Source organism: Gorilla gorilla, chromosome 1 (assembly GCF_029281585.2).
Source record: "Gorilla gorilla gorilla isolate KB3781 chromosome 1, NHGRI_mGorGor1-v2.1_pri, whole genome shotgun sequence".
In the NCBI taxonomy this organism is placed as follows: Eukaryota; Metazoa; Chordata; class Mammalia; order Primates; family Hominidae; genus Gorilla; species Gorilla gorilla.
The window spans coordinates 75,017,698-75,039,309 of record NC_073224.2 but is presented as its reverse complement, the minus strand read 5'-3'; the positions used below and the strand labels follow the sequence as shown (position 1 = coordinate 75,039,309).

At 43.3% G+C, this 21,612-nt stretch overlaps 1 protein-coding gene across 1 annotated transcript in view; it reads left to right on the top strand.

The window, feature by feature from the left end:
* CACNA1E (calcium voltage-gated channel subunit alpha1 E) overlaps positions 1-21,612 on the top strand; it is a 497,630-nt gene that overhangs the window by 449,953 nt on the left and 26,065 nt on the right. The window contains exons 34-40 of the mRNA XM_063710329.1: positions 2,626-2,709; positions 3,458-3,583; positions 6,552-6,617; positions 11,295-11,386; positions 12,066-12,231; positions 16,866-16,993; positions 20,246-20,342. Coding sequence (XP_063566399.1) covers positions 2,626-2,709; positions 3,458-3,583; positions 6,552-6,617; positions 11,295-11,386; positions 12,066-12,231; positions 16,866-16,993; positions 20,246-20,342 — 759 coding nt within the window. The remainder of the gene's footprint in view (positions 1-2,625; positions 2,710-3,457; positions 3,584-6,551; positions 6,618-11,294; positions 11,387-12,065; positions 12,232-16,865; positions 16,994-20,245; positions 20,343-21,612) is intronic.

Genomic DNA, 21,612 nt, shown 5'->3' with positions numbered 1-21,612 from the left:
TGCAGTTGGCTGCATTGTGTTTGCCTGGCTCCCTTTTGAGTGTTTTGAGACTTGGGGAAATAAAAAAGTTAAAGAAACTACTACCAACAAAGATGCCTTTATAATACAGTCTAGCCCTGAGCAGGGGGAGCTGAGAGAGAGGGAGACGCAAGCACCACAACAGGGAAATTTTTTCTATGCATGTTGATTACTTGTATGTGGTATTGACATTGTCTGTGACTTAAGTCCCATTATGTGTCTAATTATGGTGAGTGCTGAATATATACTCACAGCCTTAATTAGATTCGGCCCTTGAAGCCTGCCTCCTTCCCACCCTACCCCCATGTTTTCATTCAAGGTCTAGAGGGATTTTCACTCTGTAAAAGGTACCACTAATTCTCATAAGTCTTTACATTGTTAAGGCACTCTAAGCTTTCAGAATATTGTAATATATACTATTTCGTTAGATCTTCTCAGTGATTCTGAAATAGCATGGCAGATGTCACTATCATAATTGCCATTATTGTTGTTGTTATTTTAAATGAGGAAATTGAAGTTCAGAAAAATTGTATAGCTTCTTAAAGATTACACAATGAAAGGCAATAGAATTGCAAGGCAAAATGGGAATAAAAAGGGAAGGGAAAAAGAAAAAGAGGGAAAGATGTAACAAAAATTGGTTGGCTATTAAATACCAAATGCTTTACATATTGCTTTTCTCTCCATAACAATATATTAAATACGCATTCTTATTTTCTCCTTTTTATGGATGAGCTGGAGCTCAGAAAGGTTGAATACTTTGGCCAAGATTAGTAAGAGGTAGGGCCAGGATTCAGACCCTGTTCTATCTGACTTCAAAGCTCACAATAATCTAGTCTACACTGCACTGTACTATTCTATACCATATACCAGTGTTCTAGTCTATACCACAGCATGCTATTCTGTATTGTAAAGCATCGTTAACTGGAATCCAGAGCTTCTGGTCCTCTGAGACCTAGATCCATGCACCAAGGTTTAGAAAGAATTAAAACCAAGAATTAGGAAGTTCACCCCAGGTTGGACAATAGGAGAGCCCTGAGAATTGAGGAATTCGGAGACTTAATTTAGCTCTAACACTGATAGACTAAATATTCTAATGGAAAGTGAATTTATGAAACTGTGTGATTCAGTCTGTCCATATGCCCCATAGGTACATGTGGCTTTGTAATAAGGCCTCTTTCAGCCTCGTTTTCTCATACATAAAATGAGGATAACGGGAGCTACCTTATGGCCTTAGCTACTTTGTTGTATGTATCCAATTAAGTGATGTTCATAACCTTCTGAGTGGGTGTTCATTAAATGTAACTTCTCTCCCTCCACATTCCTTTTCTTTCTTTATTGGGTATTTTCCCCCAACTCCTCTTGCCAACTCTTCCATTCAGGACTCTATGAACATGGGATATTTTTCACTCCCTGCCTCTAGGATCCATGAGAAGAATAAATGAGTTGAAAGAATGCCAAAGGCCTGGCGTAGTGTCTGGCTCATGTAGGAATTCAATGATGCTAGTTGTGAGGCTGGGATGGAGTATACTTCTGCAGTGCTCTGAGAGTCTCTTGTGTTTTATTCCAAGGATAGAATAAAATAATCCATTGTCCTGTGATCTTGCTGAGGATATCAATTACAGGTGTTTGAAATTTTCTCCTCCTTGTACTTTCTCTGTCTCCTCTGAATTTCTTTATTCTGTTGATTTAAATCTCTGTTTTCTGTGTTACAGACTGCCCTTTAAATGTCCCAGGGGCAGGCAAGTGAATTGTTTTTGAGATTCAAGTGTCCTTTTTGTTTGTTTTTAAAGGAACATAGTCTAAGGTCTGTGTTCATCTGAGCCTAGGAGATGGATGCATAGTCCACCCTCTCCTGTTAAATGGAGTGTTATCTGGTTGGTGGATTTTCCTTTATTTCTTTATATCTCCTTCAGCCCACTCATTGTATTACTGCTTCCTTGTACTTAGTTACATCTCCTCAAAAGACGTAACAGCAGAGAAAGAGTGGAAAGATGAAGTCTATTTATCCTCTTACCAATCAGTAGTTGGTTTGAAAAGGCTCAATGGAGTTAGAAGGAGATTTTTGGCACATCTGTAACCTTCAGTCACTTATGACTTGTGTGACTCTTGTTGATAGTTGAAAGTCAGACTGTATTTTATAGGGCACTTGATGCAATAGAGATAATTTAAAAGTTATAGCTGTATGACCATGGCAATGGTTTCACAGGTACAAACGTTTCCCCAAACCCATCAAGATATATCCATTAAATATGGATAGCTTTTTATTTGTCAATCATGCCTCCATAGAGGTTTTTAAATACATAAATATTTGTTAAAAATAAAAATTGAAAAAAACTTTTTTTACATATAAGCTTTTGGTGACAGTTTTCAAAGATAAAGTCTTCAAATAGTGATAGAACTGCTTTCCAAATGAGAAATTTCCAGATTAGTAAAGGAGAAATGGCATCTCTGGTTAGAAATGGGAAACTGAAGCCAAAGTAAGAGTGAACTTATGCATGAATTGACAAGTTTTATTTCCAAGGGACAAAGTTATATAATGAAAGATGTCTTTTCTCCTTTTTTTTTCTTTCCTTTTCTGATGTTCCTATGACTGAATTCGTTTGGCAGAACTATTTCCGAGACACCTGGAATATCTTTGACTTCATCACCGTGATTGGCAGTATCACAGAAATTATCCTGACAGACAGCAAGGTGAATGGCTTATAAGATCCATGTCTGTAAGCTTGGTCCTGGAGTAGCATTTTTAAAACTCCTCTGTATATTCAGTCCATTTTTAACCCACCAAAGCAAATGCGTACCCCTCTAAGTGTTGGGAATTTACTCCCTTGCTGCTCGGCATCAGCCAGGGAATGCAAACTTGGGAGTGGCACTGGATCTCCAGGAAGGCTTTGTTGATTTGCCTGACTCAGGCAGCAGACCTCTAATGGGGTAGGTGGAATAGACGGTGTCAGAAGAGAGCTAATATGCATAGCGTTGCACTAGATTCTCAAAGGAGGCACAGTATCTTTGCCCTCAAAGTTCACAGACCTGTATTTTTTCCATAAACTTGTTCCTTCTAAAGATGACTTGGAGAGCTCAGGGTAACTCTCTTTGAATATTAGAGGGCCAGCGTGTGCTAGAGGGGTTCCTAGATCTGCTCTTTTTGGCATCTAAGTGCAGACTTCAGGCCACTCAGTAGAAGACTAGGGAGGCTGGTTTTGTGTGCAGGGTACCCTTCTCCAGTACGTCCTTTACCCTTCTACCTGGGGATAGAGAGCAGGCACGGGAAGGCTTAGGAGATGGGCCTCACTGGCCAGCCCATCAGCTGGAATTGGGGTTAACAAAGACAGAGACTGTGTCCCATTTATCAGAATGAGGGATAAATACACAAATACTAGTGCTCAGATTTTTCTAAATCACCATAATGTTCCTAATTATATGTTTCCTTTTGGTCCACCAGCTGGTGAACACCAGTGGCTTCAATATGAGCTTTCTGAAGCTCTTCCGAGCTGCCCGCCTCATAAAGCTCCTGCGTCAGGGCTATACCATACGCATTTTGCTGTGGACCTTTGTGCAGTCCTTTAAGGTAAGAAGTACCAGCAAATCCTCTCTGAGGGTTGTCATATCAGACAGTACAGCCAGGCAACACTGGCATCATTACCCAAGTCCCTTCACCTCTGGGAAGCTGAAGCTAGTAGAACGGGTGTTTGTTAGAAGCATTCAGTAAATACTGCAGTTCTTAGTTACAGCACAGCTTGGCTTGACTGGGATCAGCTTATGTCTACTGGATAGAATCTTATTTTAGAAAAACACCTTGACTTTGTGACTCAGGCATCCTCTCTGTCTGCTGAGGCAGGGGACACATTTTATAAGATGTGCTTCATCCATAGAGATTCCAGACAGTCCTGAGTAACCCCATCCATGTAAAGAGCCAGCCATCTGTAGTCAGATGTCCTCTGCATTTTCAGGGACTTTGGGTGTTTTTATTTCACATGAAAGTTTTTCAAAGGACTCATTGAGTTGTGTTTCATAGAGAGATGATTCATACTTAGCCCCACCTTTGTCTTCATCAGTGTTTATTTCCTGAGCCACTGAACACAGGGTATACTAATGGCCACCTCTGTGTCCTACAAATAAATAGGGACATCTGGGCAGGTTAATATGATGTGTTTCCTCTGCACAGTCTCGTGGAGCTGTACAGAGGTGTGCATATGATAAATATAAGTAAAAAATTTGACAGCTGAGACCCAGACTTTGAGTAAAAGTTTCTTAAACATACTGAAATATCTTTGGACTCTAGCAAATATCATAAATTAGTTGTTTTTAAGCTTTGGGGGGCCTAAATGTTGTTCAAATGCCTGTTCTTACTAAAATAAGTGATTCAAAGATGAGAAATTATGAATTCACCAAATTGACTTTCTTATTTTAATTATTTATAGTTTAATTAAAAATTAAGCTAAAGAAGGCAAGCCAGTGAATTCATGGTTTCTCATCACTTGGAAAAGGATTTCTCCCCACATCCATCATTACTGATTTACTTCTTCATCGAGGACCTGGGATTTTGAGATGTGAGATCAATTTTAGGATGTTCTGGCTCCTAGGAGCGACCTTGACATTTTTTATCATATCCAGAGAAAGTGTTTGGTGTAATGACTCCCATGAGGCCTCACTTCAATGAAAACTATTTTTCTAAAGTTAGATGTGGAGGATAAATCTAAAACCTTAGTGAGAATTTTCTGAGTCTCAGGTGATTTTGGATTTAGAATTGGAAACACAAGATGCTTTTAAAACCTTTTTTTTTGAGAGGATTGCCCAACAAACGTCAGTGGTTAGTCTTTTAAGAAATATGTGTCATCCTGTCATATTATCACAATCACCAAGTCTCTGAGAAACCATATACTATTGAGGGCAAAGAAAATATTGTCAAAAATTGATGGCCAAATGGTTGGCTTATTCCAGCAAATACTACAGAGAACAGGGAAGACAGGTGAATTTGCCTCCAGGTGACACTGTGTTATAGATAGATGTTTCCTTTTCAGAACAGTTCTGTGACACAGTATAGAAGTTTGATTTTTAAAAGTCAGATTAACAAAGGCTACCTCTGCAAATAGAAAGCAGAGAGCCACACAATATAAACAGCATCGCCATTGCCTATACCTCCCCCACCCTCCCCTAAACAGCATCCAGTTTTCTACCTCTGACCGCTACTCTAGAGTTCTTCCCTCTTTTCCCTTATTTTGTGTTAGAATGTATAAACATGACAAGAAAGGAAAACAGAATGAATCTTTGCTTTTCTCCCTACACTGGGAGTAGGGAGAGATAAACTAGGGACTAGAGTGGAGACAGTAGAATAAGGGCAGAAGGTAAAGATGAAAGGTAGCAGCACTGCAGGCACAAGAAACCCTGTCCTTCCTTCTGGCTTTCTGTAGAGGAGGTCCACATTGCCCATCAAAGTGTAGTCAACCCCCATCACAGAGCCTAGGAATCAACACTTCATTGGAGAGGGAATTCTCCCACCCACTTTCAGTTGCATTTTAATTTTAGCCTCTCTTCAAGTTGTAAATAGTCTCATAGGGCTCTTCATTTTGTTAGTGCTGTTGAAAAGCTTTGCCCTGCTCATGCAGTCTGAAAGCCTCAATTGATCTCCTGGGATTCATGATGTGCACAATCAAGACAGGGTGGAGACTCCTCGTAGCACTGTCTGCCAGGGAGCTTAGTGGATGGTAAAGAAGAGGGACTTCTCTGGCAGCGCTGAGATCAACGCAAAATTACAGTGTCCCACTCTGGCCCCAAATCCAAACTGTCCTATGTCTGCATCCTCCTCCAGCACCAAGGCCAGTTCCCTGCCTCACATCTCCTTGCCTTGACCCTCACCTCTAAAACTGAAATGTTATCCCAAAGTGGCAATAAGCATGCACAGTATGGAATTTTGTGCCACATGGCTTCATGGCAGAGTTTTTTGGTGGCTAACTTACCAGGCTTTTGCATGAAACATAATAAAACGCCAGGAGGCTTAAACACTGGGAAATGACATTTCATCAGAAAATGAATGACCTTTCTAGGAACTTACAAACAAGTGAGACCCCAGTCATTTCACTTTGATTCCAGATTCTTCATTATGGGTGCCACTTTGGGTATGGGAGTGGGAGGGGGTAATACAGGGATTTGGAAGCCAAAGCTAGGTGCTTCATATTTAATTTGCATCACAATTGCTAGGTTATTAATTTTCTGCATGGCAAGTGGGATGAACCCCAAGCCCAGGAGGTTTTCCCAGCTTTCCTTCTAGATATGGGCTATATTTATGGGTGAGTGAATCTCCCTGATAGAGGTAAATTTTAAGCCTCCCTTTGGCCAACTGTTTACCTATCTGTCAGAGGACAAGGATGCCTGAGAAAGTACTGCACCTCAAAACAGAACAACCCCAGGGAAGAGGGAGTCCCAGTCTGTGTTTGCATTAGCCTCCAGGCAAGATCCTGTACTGCCGGTGACTGCAGGTTGTTGAGCTCGAGTGCTGCTTTTCTTTGATTAACGTCTTATCTCTGCTTTCCTTCCAGGCCCTCCCTTATGTCTGCCTTTTAATTGCCATGCTTTTCTTCATTTATGCCATCATTGGGATGCAGGTGAGCTGGTAAATCAAGGGCCCGGTGGGGGACAGCTGTTACCCAGATAATCTCTGGCTTAGCAACCTAAGCATGCAAGACCTGAAGATGCTTCGAACCCCTTCTTGCCTAAGGGTGCTCCCCTGAGGTCTTGTCACAGTGTGACCTTGGGAATTTCACATGTGCAGTGGCTCCCCATTTTAGCTTGCCTAAGTATTCAGGGTAGTCTGGTACTTCATCAGGGGCTTCATCTCAGGTTGTCAGATCATGGTGCTAATTCGTAAGCAGCTGGGCTTCTGTGGTGACAGCCATAGAACTAAAGCAAAGATGACACCATTGTTCTTAGCCAGAAAGATCCCCCAGGAGACTAAGGATCTATTTCTCAGGATCTCTGGTATTTTGACTTGGCCTAAAAGAAGGTCAGATGTTAGTTCTTCCTGTATATGGTGACACCAAATCACCACATATAGTCATGGCTGTCTTATAGAGTCTTATACTTACACAGTCTTGACTGGCTGAGATTTATGCCCTAAGATACATCACTGTGAACAACTCAGGGAGTTCCTGGCAACCCGTTCATTCCTAGGGAGACTCAAGGGCCACATTCCAGCTAATTAGGCCATGCAACTTCCTGGACAGTTCCCTTGTTTTCCCATCCCAGGTATTTATGCAGGTAGCCAGAGGCCTACTAAGCAGAAGAAGCCAAAGGATCTTTCAAAGATGATGGTTGTTCTTGGTGGGTGAATTCCTACTGTAAATAACCAGCAGCACATCCCATGAACCTATTTGGTTGGAGACACAGGCTTTCTGCTTGTCTCCAGAGGGCTAACTTTCTGACTTGGAGATATTGTGACTAGATCCCAGCATAGAACTTCGGCTATGTGACAGCCTCCTGCAGTCAGGCAGTCTGGCTGCCTTGGGCCTGCCGGCTGCCTTCCCAACTGTGTTGCCACCTGGAGCTGCTGCTGGAGTGTCCCAGCCTTGCTGTGTCTGCAGCCTTTTCCAGAGCCTTTCTGAAATGTCTCTTCCTTTCACTCTTCTCTCTTGCCTGTACTTCTTGGTTTCATTCTTTAACTCTATTACTGGAGAATTTTGTTCTCTAAAAATACAATAGAATGTCAAGTGTCAAAATGTGTGAGACTTGGTTGAGAAGTAGTGGGTTCTCCTTCACTGAGGATATTTCAGTAGGAATTTAATGATCATGTTGGCAGTGTTGGAAATAGAATTCCTGCTGAAGTTTCATATTGGCTTTGTAACGTTCATGAAGTCCTATCTAACTCCAATATATTTGATTCTGGAATTAAAATATTCTTGAAGAGCCAAATGAAAGCTTGATTTAAATTATTTTTTCAAAATTTATTTTTTATTGATGTATAATTGTAGATATTTTTGGGGTACATGTGATATTTTGATGCTCGTATACAATGTGTAATGATCAAATCAGGGTAATTGGTTTATCCATCACCTCAAACATTTATATCTTATTTATGTTGGAAACATTATAATTCTTCTCATCTGGTTATCATTAAGTTCCTTTTGCCTATGCTCAAAATAGTTCTTACCCCTCTTCATCTTCAAACAAAATAAACTAGAATAACACCATCTCCAGTACTGATCTGATATGAATATTGTTGATTCTGAAAATGGTGATAATGCTGTTTATCATTATTTAAATTCCTTGGTGTACAAGACGCTGTACTAAATGTATGCATAGAGAGAGAGTGAGGGGGGAGAAAGGGAGGGAGTGAAAGGAAGAGAGAGCGAGCATGTCCAGGCAAGACATATGACTAATGTTTCTGAGTAATGTGAAAACGTTTATAGGTGAGTTGCATTGTCTCCATTGATGCTTAGCATAGTTAAGTAACTTATAACATGCTCAAGTTCTCAGACAGTAAGTGAAAGAGGTGAGTTGTAAGATCAGCTCTGTCTGCTCCCTAGCCCATGTTCATAACTCTGTACTGTGTCTCATCCCACCAGACAAGCAGACACAAGTATTTATTTTTACCCTCTAGTTGGAGGTAGAAGTTGTTCAATTATGAAATTGTAGTCTTCACAATAACTGTACGGTCTAACATCTTATTCCCCTCGGATTTCTTTCCAAAGGATAATAGCACTATGTCCATTCCACAGAGACATGAATGACATTTCTGCTATGACTTGCTTTGAGCTGGCCATCCCCATCCTGGTCTATGACAGAGACACAGCACCAAGCACAAAGCAGACACCTGAGCTTGTTGCTAGAGAGACTGTTTCTAATATAGTCACAACAAAACTGAGGGATCTGTACAAATAAATGCAAGGGCAGAGACAAGCTTTTGGAAAAATATTAATGGCAACAAGGTATGTCTATGAGAAAAACCATTATTATTCCGGACTTTCAAAGGCGCCTTGGAAAAAGGGACCTTTGCAGAAGAATCGGAATTTAGAAAGGAGGAGTAACTTGCTGGGGATGAGAAAGAGCCCTGTGGCTATGTGGTGTTAGGAAGTGGGATTGTCAGCCTCAGCTCCTTCACTGACCAACTGTGTGAACTTGGTGAAGTCACTGTATCTCTCTTCACCTTAACTCCTTCACCAGTACAGTGGAGGTGTTGGTTAGAGACCTTCACAAGTCTCTTCTAGTTCTAAAGTTCTGTAATCCCAACTGAAATGGATTTAAATCTATACTCTCATGAGATTTTTCTATGAGGCCTCAGCATCCCTTCTTTCTCTTCCATACCCTGTTGATGGAGGTTTAAGTTAGTGACAAGGAGTAAGTGAAAAGTTGAAAAAAAAAAAGTACAAAAAATTTAAGAACATCTTCACAATAAGTATGTGTTTTTGACTTTTAAATTATGTTTGTTTTGTTCTGCTTTTTGTTTTTTTTTTTTTTTTGTAAAGATGAGGTCTCACTGTGTTGCCCAGGCTTGTCTTGAACTCCTGGGCTCAAGCAGTCCTCCCACCTCAGCCCCCACAAAGTGCTGGGATTACAGGTGTGAGCCACCATGTCCGGCTTGACTTAAATTATCTTAGATTCAAAATAGTTTTGGTTTCTTGGACTATTACACACATACTTTGTGCAAAATCGCAGTGTGCTCTGCAGTTAGTTTGTGATTGGATGAGGTGTTTGAGAAAATCATAATGAATTCAACTCATGATACCTCCAGAAGTGTCATAGGGAAAAAAGACACTGTAAGTTGTATGTCTGTGGTGAATCAGGGATAAATCATGAATTCCAAACCAAGAGGGAAGAAGAGGGCAGGAAATGTGAACAGGGCAAGGATAAATGTCAGTGCCCTCCTGGGGTATCCAGAGTTAATTAGATTTGACTGCTTGGGTGGGATTTTTTAAATGCTACTGTTTGTCTCTTTGGGGCCCTCTAGCTTCTTCTTCTCTTTCCATTCTTCTCTGCTGCTGCCTCACTTGCCACCTCCATTCTCCCTGAGAGACAAGTAGTATTTGGGTTTTGAAAAACAGCATTGAGAACAAATTCCCAGAGCAGGTGTCAGTGGGAGTTACTTGAGCAAAATAGCTGGGGGCAGAGATTGTTCCTCAATTGCACATTCTAAAAACTGTGAGGGGGAAAATGTGTTCCATTTAGCATACATTGGATAAACTGAAGCATGTTCAATGCAGGCTGAAAATTGTCTCAAATGACTGGAAAAGTAACCCAGTAAGTCCTCGATTGTCTCAACATTGACTTGTGAGAATGGGTCCTGATACCCAAAATGTGGTTGGGGAAGGAGGGTGCATGTGAAAGCCTCCTTTTCATCTGAAGAGTGGAGGGGTTGACCTTGGCTCCAGGCAGTGCTGTGTCTGGGAGTTCATCATTACTCAGTCTCTGTGGATAAAGATCTCTGAGTGTTCCCTCTTTTGAATGTTCACAGTGATTACATTCTAAGCTCAGTAGCCAGCAGCAGATCAGCAAATCTCATTCTGTCACCCAGAATCTGCCCAAAGCCATTTTCTGTTTTCCTTTTCAAAGTGCCCAGTTGGCCCGACTTTCTCCATCCTATTGGCCTGGACTTCATTTTAGCTCTGCATAAATGTTTCCTTTTGGATGGGATTTGGGTCTGTTGGATGATACATGTGGACATACATAAATATATGCATGTGGATATATGTGTGTTCAATCTCATAGATTCTACATTAATGACATACAGACCTTCTAAGATGTGACTCAATGGATAGAAACATATCTAAGGAAGATAGAGATGCCACTCTCTAAACTGATCTGCTTGTAAATTGCAGGGTGGCATCTGCCCAAGCCATAAATGATGTCTTCTTGCAAATCTGAATGCTCCCATCATGACTACCTGAGACAGGAAGAGAGGGGTAGCTCCTTCTGTGCACTCCTGCTGTGAGATAATGTCTTTGACAGACGCTTGAGTACCATGGTGACAGGTACCATGGAAATAAAAGACCAGATTAGGTGTAGGAGGAACTATGTACAGGCAGAATGACTTCAAAAGAGCTTGCGTTCTACACTATGCTCAGACCTTGCTGCATGGGTCCCCTTTGCTGCACTAGAGCAGTGGAGGATAATTATTCTTGCATATCAGCCCAAAAGCACAGTATCCAGCAGCTCTCTGGGTCTGAGTTGTCTGCTTCAGGGGTAGGTCATCGGGAAGAGCCATGCAAGTGGCTTTGCCAACCCTCATGTGCTGGACACATCACACAGCTTGGTAATGCTCATTGTTTTCTGTTGTTTCTCTCCTCAAGGTATTTGGAAACATAAAATTAGACGAGGAGAGTCACATCAACCGGCACAACAACTTCCGGAGTTTCTTTGGGTCCCTAATGCTACTCTTCAGGTACCTAGATGCGTAACTGTCATAGCTGGGGTTCTCCTGATGGAGGGAGAGAGAGTTTGTCTGCCTCTTCCTCCCATTTCCCTTTGTATCTTTATTCCACTTCCTTTGCTCCTGTCAGTAGAAAGGGGAACAGGCAATGTCTTTGCCAAACTGCCCCTATAACATTAGAAAGTTTTGTCTTGTCTACAGCCATACCATGATGAATGTGCCTGATCTTGTCTGATCTTGGAAGCTAAGCAGGGTTGGGTCTGCTAAATACTTGGGTGGGAGAAAATTTCATCAATGTCTTTGGCTCAGCAGTTAATTTGCAAATTTTAACTTCAACATGGCTGCAAGGGTTTGGGAGGGGGGATGTCAGGACAGTGTTTGCAGACCAAATTCCACTTAAGGGCTGAAACCTTGGATAGCCAGGTTTATGCTGGGTCTTAGAGAATCCCATGACTAGTAGCAGAGACCCCATAAAAGATGGAGACGCAGTGGATGGGGTAGCAGAACCCAAAACAGACCTCAGTGGGACTCTTTATCTCTGCATGGAAAGCACTAGAAGGGGTCAACTGGGTAAAAAGGGAGCCTGTTGGGCCCAGACAAGAGCGAGGATGGGGAAATTGGGAAAGAGGACCAAGAATATGATAGGATCTGCAGAGATGCTCCTGCTAACCAAAATGTCTCTTGGGCTCAGGAGTGCCACAGGTGAGGCCTGGCAGGAGATTATGCTGTCATGCCTTGGGGAGAAGGGCTGTGAGCCTGACACCACCGCACCATCAGGGCAGAACGAGAACGAACGCTGCGGCACAGATCTGGCCTACGTGTACTTTGTCTCCTTCATCTTCTTCTGCTCCTTCTTGGTGAGCAACATTGTGCTCTTGCCTTGCTATGTGGCCCATCCCATCCTACCCCAACCCTCTGATACATAGACCGGAGATGTTTGCTTCAGTGTATGTTTGTGCTTCCCTCCCCTCCTCTCTCCACACCCCCACCATGCACACACTCACACTCACGTCCACACCCAGGTTAAGAACTAGATCCTCCTCTGGAGAACTCTTGGAGATTAGAGTGCCTGTCAGACTCCTGGATGGGTGACTTTCAATGATTGAGAAAAGTCTTTGTTGCTTCTAGGGAAAGATTGTTGTGAAAAGGGAAGTTGAGCATATTTAAGTGCATTGAGCTTCATATCGAATCTATGGACACTCAGAGTAATCCTTTGTCATACCTCAGGTATTTTATCTTATAAGTACGTCTATGGATATCTTCGCTTTGGGAGATTTTTGAACTGCTTGAGAAAAGGTACCTTGAAAATGCAAGGTTATGGCATTGATAAGAGTAGAATGATGATAATGGAATAAATGTGGTTCTCTCTTGACTTGTAATGTTATTACATTTGATGATAATTGACCAGCTGATAGATGAGAAAGAATGAGATTGCTTGATTGCTTTGGGTGTTAGTAAATATTGAGTAGTATATGTGGAGCATACCCACCTATAAAGTGGTGGGAAGCCCTACGTGCCTCTGAAGTCTCTTTTGGAGAAAGCATGACTCAGCACACCCACTTCCAGAAACTTCTACCCTGCATATCAGACAAGCAGTGATAAATAGAATAATAAAAGGGCCAGTTTAGTGTTTCTGGTCACTCTGAAATTCCTCAGCTCAACTACACTGCTAATGCCACTGGCTGTACAAAAACCTAAAACTAAGACAGTGATGCCACTGAAAAGTGGTCAATTTCATGGCCATGCATCAAAAAGTGAATTAATTGTCTTATGTCCAGGCATTGCTACCTTGCAAGTGATCCCAAGGGGACTGAAACTTCCCACATGTCCAGCTCTCCAGTGAGGGGGGTGGGCTACAGAAAGACCATTAAGTGTTGCCTGTAGGTCAGTGTGGCAGGGAGGGAGCTAATGGGAGATGTGGGCAGCCCACGCAGTAGTCTTGGCTTTGTTCCTCTGCTAGCCTTGGCCAAGACACTTTCCCTTTTATAGCATCTATAAAATGGGAGAAAAAAATGACTTAATAATAGGAACATTTTATACACAATGAACTGATCCATGTGTTTTAATACACTTCCTTCTTATGTATGTGAAAGGTTTTTCAGTAAAAAGAAAAGAATATACAACAGTATCTTATTTACAAATATGGAAGTATAATGTATAAAGAAAAAAACCCCTGAAATTTAGAATAATGCTATTGATGGGAGTTTTCCATTTATTCACATCTTCAGCACATTTTTATTGAGTGGCCATTGTGAGGTTCACTCTCAGCAAGGCCCATCCCTCAGTCACCAGTAGTCAAGGGGTGAAACCAGCTCACAGCTTCCAGGAATCGGTGCTCACTGCTAGGGTGAAATGGAGCAGATAGAAGCGCATGTGGACATCTTACTTTTATCTTATATGGTTTAAGTGTTTCATAATAAATATTTAAAAGAAACCAAAGATATAACTGGAAATTAATTAGAGACCTTAAAGGTACTTTTGGAATTTTGACACAGAGGGTCCTGCATAATTCACATTACTGTTATTTTTAATGAGGCTATATTCAGTACGAGATGATCTGCTTTCAGATCTATATGAGACTGACTTTGTGACCTTGGACAAGTCACACAGCTTCTCAACTCAAACCAGCCACTCTACAGAGATTTACTGATGCCCCTACGATGTGCCCGAGGCCTTGTGCTGGAAGCTAAGAACAAAAAATGTGAATCCAAAGCAATTCTGTCCTTGAAGGGTGATGGTAATTAAACCTGCCTCACAAAGAGTTGGAGCAAGCGTAACAACAAGTAATAGGTGTGACTGCACACGCTACACTCTTAATGACTGTTCAAATGAAAAGCAGTAACAGTGCTAATAGTTTTCATTGACATTAATAATAGGTACCCTGAAAAGTGTACAAAAGAAATGTCTGGATACATGGAAAACCCTTTATAGCCCAGGTAGTAGTTGAACAAATTCACTGTGGCTCCAACCTCAGAGGCAGAAAGACAGGCCCATGTTGGGATTAGGTTCGCCTGCATGAGACAGAAATCTCCAGATAACAGTGGTTTAACCAGGAGGGATGCTGATTTCCCTTCCACATCAGTGAAGTCTGGAGGAAGGCAGGCAGTCTGGTTATGGTGGCTCCAAAGGGGTGTTGGGGCCCCAGACCTACTCCTGCTTTCTGCTCCATCACCTCTGTGGTGTGTCCCTCATCCTCATGGAAGAGAAGACACCTAGACCTCCAGCCATCCATCTCTACTCTAGGCAGCAGGAGAAAAGAAGGAAGAGAAGAGTCTGGCTGTTAGGTATGACCAGCAGTCTCTGTATTGTAGAAAGACTCCAACCATGTCCTTCCTCCACACTGTCTCCTTATCCTGTACACCCTGTCTGCATATCTGGCACCTCTGTGCACCTGGCCACTTGGCCTGGGGGTCCACAACAGAGACTCCAGTTTTCCCACCAGTTGTTATCTATCAGGCAGGACCCTTTCACTTACAAGAGACAGAAAGCCCAGCTAAATCTGCTTCAGTAAAGTGGGATTTTACAGGCTCCTGTAAATGAGGAGTCCTGGGGCAGAGCAGGCTTGATATGGGGCTCAGATGATATCACCAGGTCCAGGTTTCTCTCTATTTACAGATCTCTGCCTCCACCTTGCTCCATCCTTGTGAGTGCAAATACCAACATCTCAAGATGGCTGTAGTGGCAGCTCTAGACTGCACATTTTCACACATTTAAGAGCAACAGGAAGAACTATTTTGCCCAGAAGATTCAATACCATTTTATTGGTTTTGATGGGATCACCAACCACTGTGCCCAGGGAAATGGGGTTTAATGACTAGTTGAGGCCTGGGTCACAGGAGGGTATCCCACTGAATCTCACTAACTTGGAACAGCCAAGAACCTGGGCCAGAAATACAGTGAATGGGTGAGCAGGGCAGCCAGGAAACAAGGAAACAGTGCTGTTGAACATCAAGTCCTGTCGATTCCACCTTTGTTAACTCTCTACTCTGGTCTGTGCTGTCGTCCTGCCCCTGGTAGATTCAGGAGTACTGCAACATCCTCCCTTGGTTTCCCACCCACCCTACATGCTGCTACCAAGAGTTCTTTCTGAATGCAAATGTCACTTTATCTCTCTCCTCTCTAAACCCCTTTAGTAGTTCCTGTTGCTTACAGAACAATCTAGATCAGTGGTTGGCAAACTATAGCCCTTGGGACAAATCAGGTTTACCACCTGTTTTTGTATAGCCCGTGAAATAATGGCTTCTACGTTCTTAAATGGTTGAGGAAAGAAAACAAAAGATGAATGATGTTTCATGACGTGGAATTACATGGAATTCAAATTTCAGTGTCCATAAACAAAGCTTTACCAGAACCATCGTGTTCATTTGTATACAAATGGTCTGTCTGGTGCTACAACAGCAAAACTGAATAGTTACAGCAGAGACCACACAGCCTGCAGAGCCTAAAATATTTGCTATCTGACCAGTTCACCGATCCTGGTCTACACTCTTTAGCTCAGTGTATGAGATGCTTCTGTGATCCGGCACTTGGATCCAGCTGCTCTGCCCTCCTTGCAGATCCCTGACTATTCCCTGTCCCTGCATACCTCTGTTCTGGCTCCTTTGCTAAAACACCCTCCTCCATGCCCATGTCTATATGGTGAACAGTACTCAAACATCAACCCTTTTATACATTTTTTCTTCAGCCAGGAGAAGTTGCCTTCATACTCTTTTCTGTCCCCACTGGAACCTGCATGTGCTTCTTTCATGGCTCTTAAAATTTGTCACATTTGTATGTTTCCATTACATCACAGTCTCTACTCAGTATCAAATAAGTCTTGAAGAGCATTCAAGTAACCACATCTAGTGAAGCCCTGCTGTGCTGTAAGCCCCTGTGCTGGGCGTGGGAATATACCTCTGGACAAGAACTTTCTTATCTCACATCTCTGGCACCTGAATCTCTGTTTGGAACATAGTAGGTGCACAGTAAAGGCTGGCTAAACAAATAAGTGGAAGAGTAGGGACTTAGAAACTGCTTAAGAGCCCAAGAACAGCTTAAAGTCATCACAACAGTAGGCCATGCCGTCAGCTGTAAAACATCTTACCAGTTGTTCTTTGGCTGCTTTTGTGGAGCAAGAATGAAGGGAGAGGCTGGGGAGGGAAGGTTAGCATCTGGCCTTGACTTCCTCTAGCCCTCAAGAATGTTATGGCTGCTGCTGTTCCCTCTGCTGCCACAGTAACAATTAAATAAATGCAACAGATAATAAAAGTGACTGTGGGGTACTCTACAAATATGAAGTGGCATAGAAATGTAAAGTAAGAATGCTCACACAATGAAACTGTGGTACAAATAATGAAAACGTGTTGCATTCAGCAAGATCAGTGGTGCTTGAGCTAGGAACTTCAGGCCTACAAACTTTTGAATTCTTTTCTTTGCCCTGAAGCCTGTTCTTCTGCTTCCTGAGCTCTGCTTTAGGTTTCCCCTAACCCCTCTTCTTCCCCTTGCCCTTCAGATGCTCAACCTGTTCGTGGCCGTCATCATGGACAACTTTGAGTACCTGACTCGGGACTCCTCCATCCTGGGGCCTCACCACTTGGACGAGTTTGTCCGCGTCTGGGCAGAATATGACCGAGCAGCATGGTGCGTAGGCCCCTCGGCCGCCCTAGCGGGGCCCAGAGCAAAGGTCTCTGGAGTTCCCAGGGAAGAGGTTGGAATTGGAGCCACCCAAATGCCTGCCTGTTACAGAAGGAAAGGAGATTCCTCTTGATTGTGGCCCATAGAAGAGGCTCTGGTATCAAGCCAGTCACCAAAGACTTCTGTATCCTCCTTTCCCCTCTCTTTCCTTCTGTGACAGGGTTTTCCCTTTGTGGGCTGGTCTCATCATCCAGTCCTCACCTCAGATTATTTGGGCTCAATCCCAAGAGAACTTTCCAAGAATCTTTTTCTGCCAATGGTTAGTGGACTCCTTTGAGTTATCAGGGGGTTTGACCAGGGTTTTTGGCCAGCTGGACATCTGGCCACCATGATCAGTGACTGTGAGTGTTTTCTCTTTCTCATTCCTCTCAACAGATACAGTTGGATACAACTCTGAAATTATTTTTTAAAAACCAAACAAGTTGTTCTTCCAACTGTTCCCTTAAACATTTGTGGATTTTTATTACATGGAACTAAATTAAATGGTAGGAATTGGTGAAGATAACCTCTTTACTGTCTCTTTTGCTGTTTAGTAGTTCTGAAGTGATAGCGTGCCTTCTAGGCTCTAGAGCAGGGATTGGCAAACTACATCCCATGGGCAAAATTCAGCCCATTGTCTGTTTTTGCATCCCATGGGCAAAATTCAGCCCATTGTCTGTTTTTGCAAATAAAGTTTTATTGAAAGACAGCTCGACCATTCGTTTACGTATTGTCTCTGGCTGCTTACGTACTACAAGGAAGAGGTGAGTGATTGTGACAGAGATGTTATGGTCCTCAAATTTGAAAGTATTTACTACAGAAATATTAGGTTGGAGCAAAAGTAATTGTGGGCCATTTTTGCAACAACCTATATATTTTACTGTCAAAAAATTTACTGCCAGAAACATTTGCTAATCCCTGCTTTGGAGTATAAAGGCAGCATTTTGGCCCTCATGGCTGAGGACAAGGTGAGAGTTCTATTAATGCTTACTCCAAAGGAACTGTTCTGTTCCAGGTCATTTTAGCTTTTGGGTCTTAACTCACCAATCCTCTATCCATTCTGGTCCCCCTCTGAAAAATACTACAAGAAATGTTATCCTTTACAGGCATGGACCAAGTTGCTTCCACCTGGAACCCCCTTCATAATCAGAGACTTTTCCCAAAAATCTATCCTCTGGTGAGGCTGTTGAACTTGGGTCACTGTTTTAGAGACTAGAAGGGTGAATCAGAATTCTTTCCTTCATTAATTATTAATGACTTAGGGTACAGAGTTATCTAAATCCATTCCTATTACAATGGCTGAGCAACAGCTTTTTCTTTCTGGTCTTACTTTCTAGTAAATAGATCTTAGAAAGCAATGGGCAGTGTGTTAGAGGAGAAGGCAGCCAGGCCTGCGTGTCTTCAGCTCCATGGCCTTGGACAAGTCACGTAACCACTCTGGGCTTCTTTACCTGTAAAATGGTGATCGTGATACCTACATAACTTGCAAGGTGGTTGTGAGGATGATATTAAATCCTGTGTAACTGTTATTATAATCAACAATAACCACACAGGAATGCTAATTGGAATGTCTAGAAAATCAGCCTCTGTTACCATGGATATCTATGGGATTGGGAGCCTAAGAAGGGACCTCTTCACTCACCCAAGAGGAGAAACGAACTGTGAGCAAAAAAGTCCATTGTTCATCTGGGCTCACTCAGGTATCCTTGGCTTCCAGAAACCCCAGCTTCTTGTGGTTTCACTTATCTTGGGATCCAAATGCTGTGTGTATAAAACATGCTCCTCCCTACTTATTCCAGTTGCTGGGAAGAAATGATTCCATGAGGATGAATCATGAGACTCAGACGTGTGGACTGGGGAAGAGCATAAAGACAAAGAAGAATTTCTTCTGTGTGCTTTGTAATTCACAGTGTAATTCATTCTAGTTAGAGTTTGGTTGGCTTTCTTTATAAGGTGGGTGAGGAAGACTAACAAAAGTAATGTGAGCCAATGTCTTCAAAAGGAGGGCTGAAACCAGTTGCAAAAAATGTCAGTCTATAGCCACTCCCAACCCACCTACTTCCCAATCTCACTAAGGCAAAATGAAAGGACAACTGGCTAAATTACCTCCTCTCAAGAGTTGAGAGACTTGGAGGTACTGATGAGCTGCTATCTGGGAGAATAGGAGGAATCAACCCTCAAATTTCAGAAAGCCTAGAAAGAGTAAAGCTGGGCTGAAGCAATAGTCTCCATACAGTTGCAAGCAAGGACTGAATGCACAGAGGTGGAGATGTTGTGCTTATAATTTCCAGCGGAAACCCTGGTCTGTTCCAGGGTGTATACAGACCTGCAGATCCCTGGGTGTTGCTTCTTTTTCTGGATGCTGACAGAGAAGATGCTGTAGCCACTGAAAATTAATCAATCATTAATTCTATCCCTTCCATAGGAAGCTGGTACTCTCTAATGGGCTCCTGGGAAAAGGGTTGGTAAGATAGCTAGAATTCTGGCTGGCTCCAGCCAAGCTGCTGTTGGCTGAGTGGCAGAAAGAGGGCTGGGGGGAGAGTGTCCATGGCTTCCTCCCTGGCTGCTCTCTGAACACAGACCTCAGCAGGCTCCTACTGAGTAAAGAAGACTTGCCCAAGCTGAACGCAGAAAAATCTGTCACAAAGAGAAGCAAAGCCCTTTGTGATTTCCCTCATGCCAACTGTGCTCCTTGCTAATTAGCCTAATGGGAAATTTGTCTCTTCCAGACTGCAGAAAGCCGCTGACTTCCCACTGCCCCTGAAAAGTGGGTCTGAGTAACTGACTGTAATCAGTGTCTGTGAAAAGCAAACAGTTCTGCAGTCCACTTCAAGGCAGCCTGACATCTGCTGTGGACAGCGGTCTGAGTCATTCGTGAATTGGCAGGCTTTGTTCCTAGAAGCCTAGCTAGAGCCAGGGCTGTGTCTGCATCTGGCCAGGTATGGGCCAGATAGGTATAATGGGGTGCTCTTGGTCATTAGGCAGTTCCCTTTGGCATTGACCGGGCTCTGATTTCCTTAGAAAATTGCAGCAGTGCAGTTTGGCAAGGTAATGGTTCTCTGGTGCTTACTGTTTTCAGTCTCTCCTGGTCTGGCTTTGCCAGGCCCAAGGAAAGCTGCTGCTCTGACCTCTTTCAGCCATCCTCTTCATGGCTAAGCTGTCATTTCTTTTCCACCCTTCTCTGAGTGTCCTATTAACCCACCTGTGCTTCCTTTACAGCGGCAGGATCCCGTATAAGGATATGTACAAATTAGTGCGGGTGATCTCGCCTCCTCTGGGCCTGGGAGAGAACTGCCCCTACAGGGTGGCTTGCAAGGTTTGCCTCCCAGTCCCCAGCCATGACCTGCCGTGGGATGCAACATCTAACCCCTCCTCTCTGTCCTCTGCTCCACCACCACTGCGCCACATGAGGGAACCTTCATGTTGCTTTCCTTTGAGTTTAAAGAGGTCCAAACCCTTCCAGAACCAGCAGCTGTTATATGAAGATAAGGGCATACTTTGGGGAAAAGGCAGAAGAGTTAAGAACTTCATATGAAGACCAGTGTGATCGCTCTCTTCACATGCACACACTCATGTGTGTGTGTATATGCACATGTACACACACACAGGTCCACCTTAGTCTGTATAGTTAATCAGAGGGACCTCTCCTTTCTCTATAGACTGCAGAAATATTTTTAACCCAGCAAAAGAATTCTGGCTTCTTTTCACTGGAGATGGAGAAGCCTCATTTTAGCAAAAGAGCCTCATCATCCCATATGTAATGTATGGAGTATGATCCTAGTGATCCCACCCTCCAAGCTCCTGGATGGTCTGGTCAGAATGACTATGAAAGCTATAGGACAGAAGGGGTGAGAAACAAAGAATTAGGGCAAGAGGTGAGAGTAGGTAAAAGAGGCATAGATTTGGTGCTGTGTGGAAGAAGGTAGTAATAGCTCAGAGAGTCTGGGAAGATCACAGTGAATGAAGCACTACTGAGAGAGTCCCTACCTTAGGGTCCTGCCATGGGTTGCTGTGAGGGATCTGAGGGGGCTGTCATAATTTCCAAGTCACTTCTTGTCAGTTACACCAAGGATATTGTTCAGGGGTGAGTAGGACCTCCCTGCTCAAATCTGACATACCCAGGGAATTCTCTATATCCCAATGGCTCTACTAAGCCCCTATGTAAGGCCAAGCCTGCTAGGTAAGGAACCCTCTCATGGTGCAAGTGGAGGGAAGCATGGGCTCCCTGGGGCATAGCACTGCCCAGGCAGCTGGAAGACGACCTAGGCTCAGGAAGGATGCCAGCCTGGACAATGGGATAGAGCTGGCCTGGGGTGGTGACACGGTGATTCCATACTCAGGAGGCTGGACAGCTGCCTCTGCTGAGACTCTTTAAACTCCACCCTGGTGAAACCCGCAGCCGCATGTGGGAGAGCTGGGGAGGGTAGCATGGCATGCAAGATGCTCTTCCTCCTCCTGTTTTTGTTTCTTCTGTCCCCAGCATGCCATTGACCTGGCACATGCTGGGGAATAAAGAGCAGTCTTGTCCACAGAGCCAGGTGGAAGCAACGGGGCCAACTCTTTGAGCAGCAAGCACAGCCCACCAC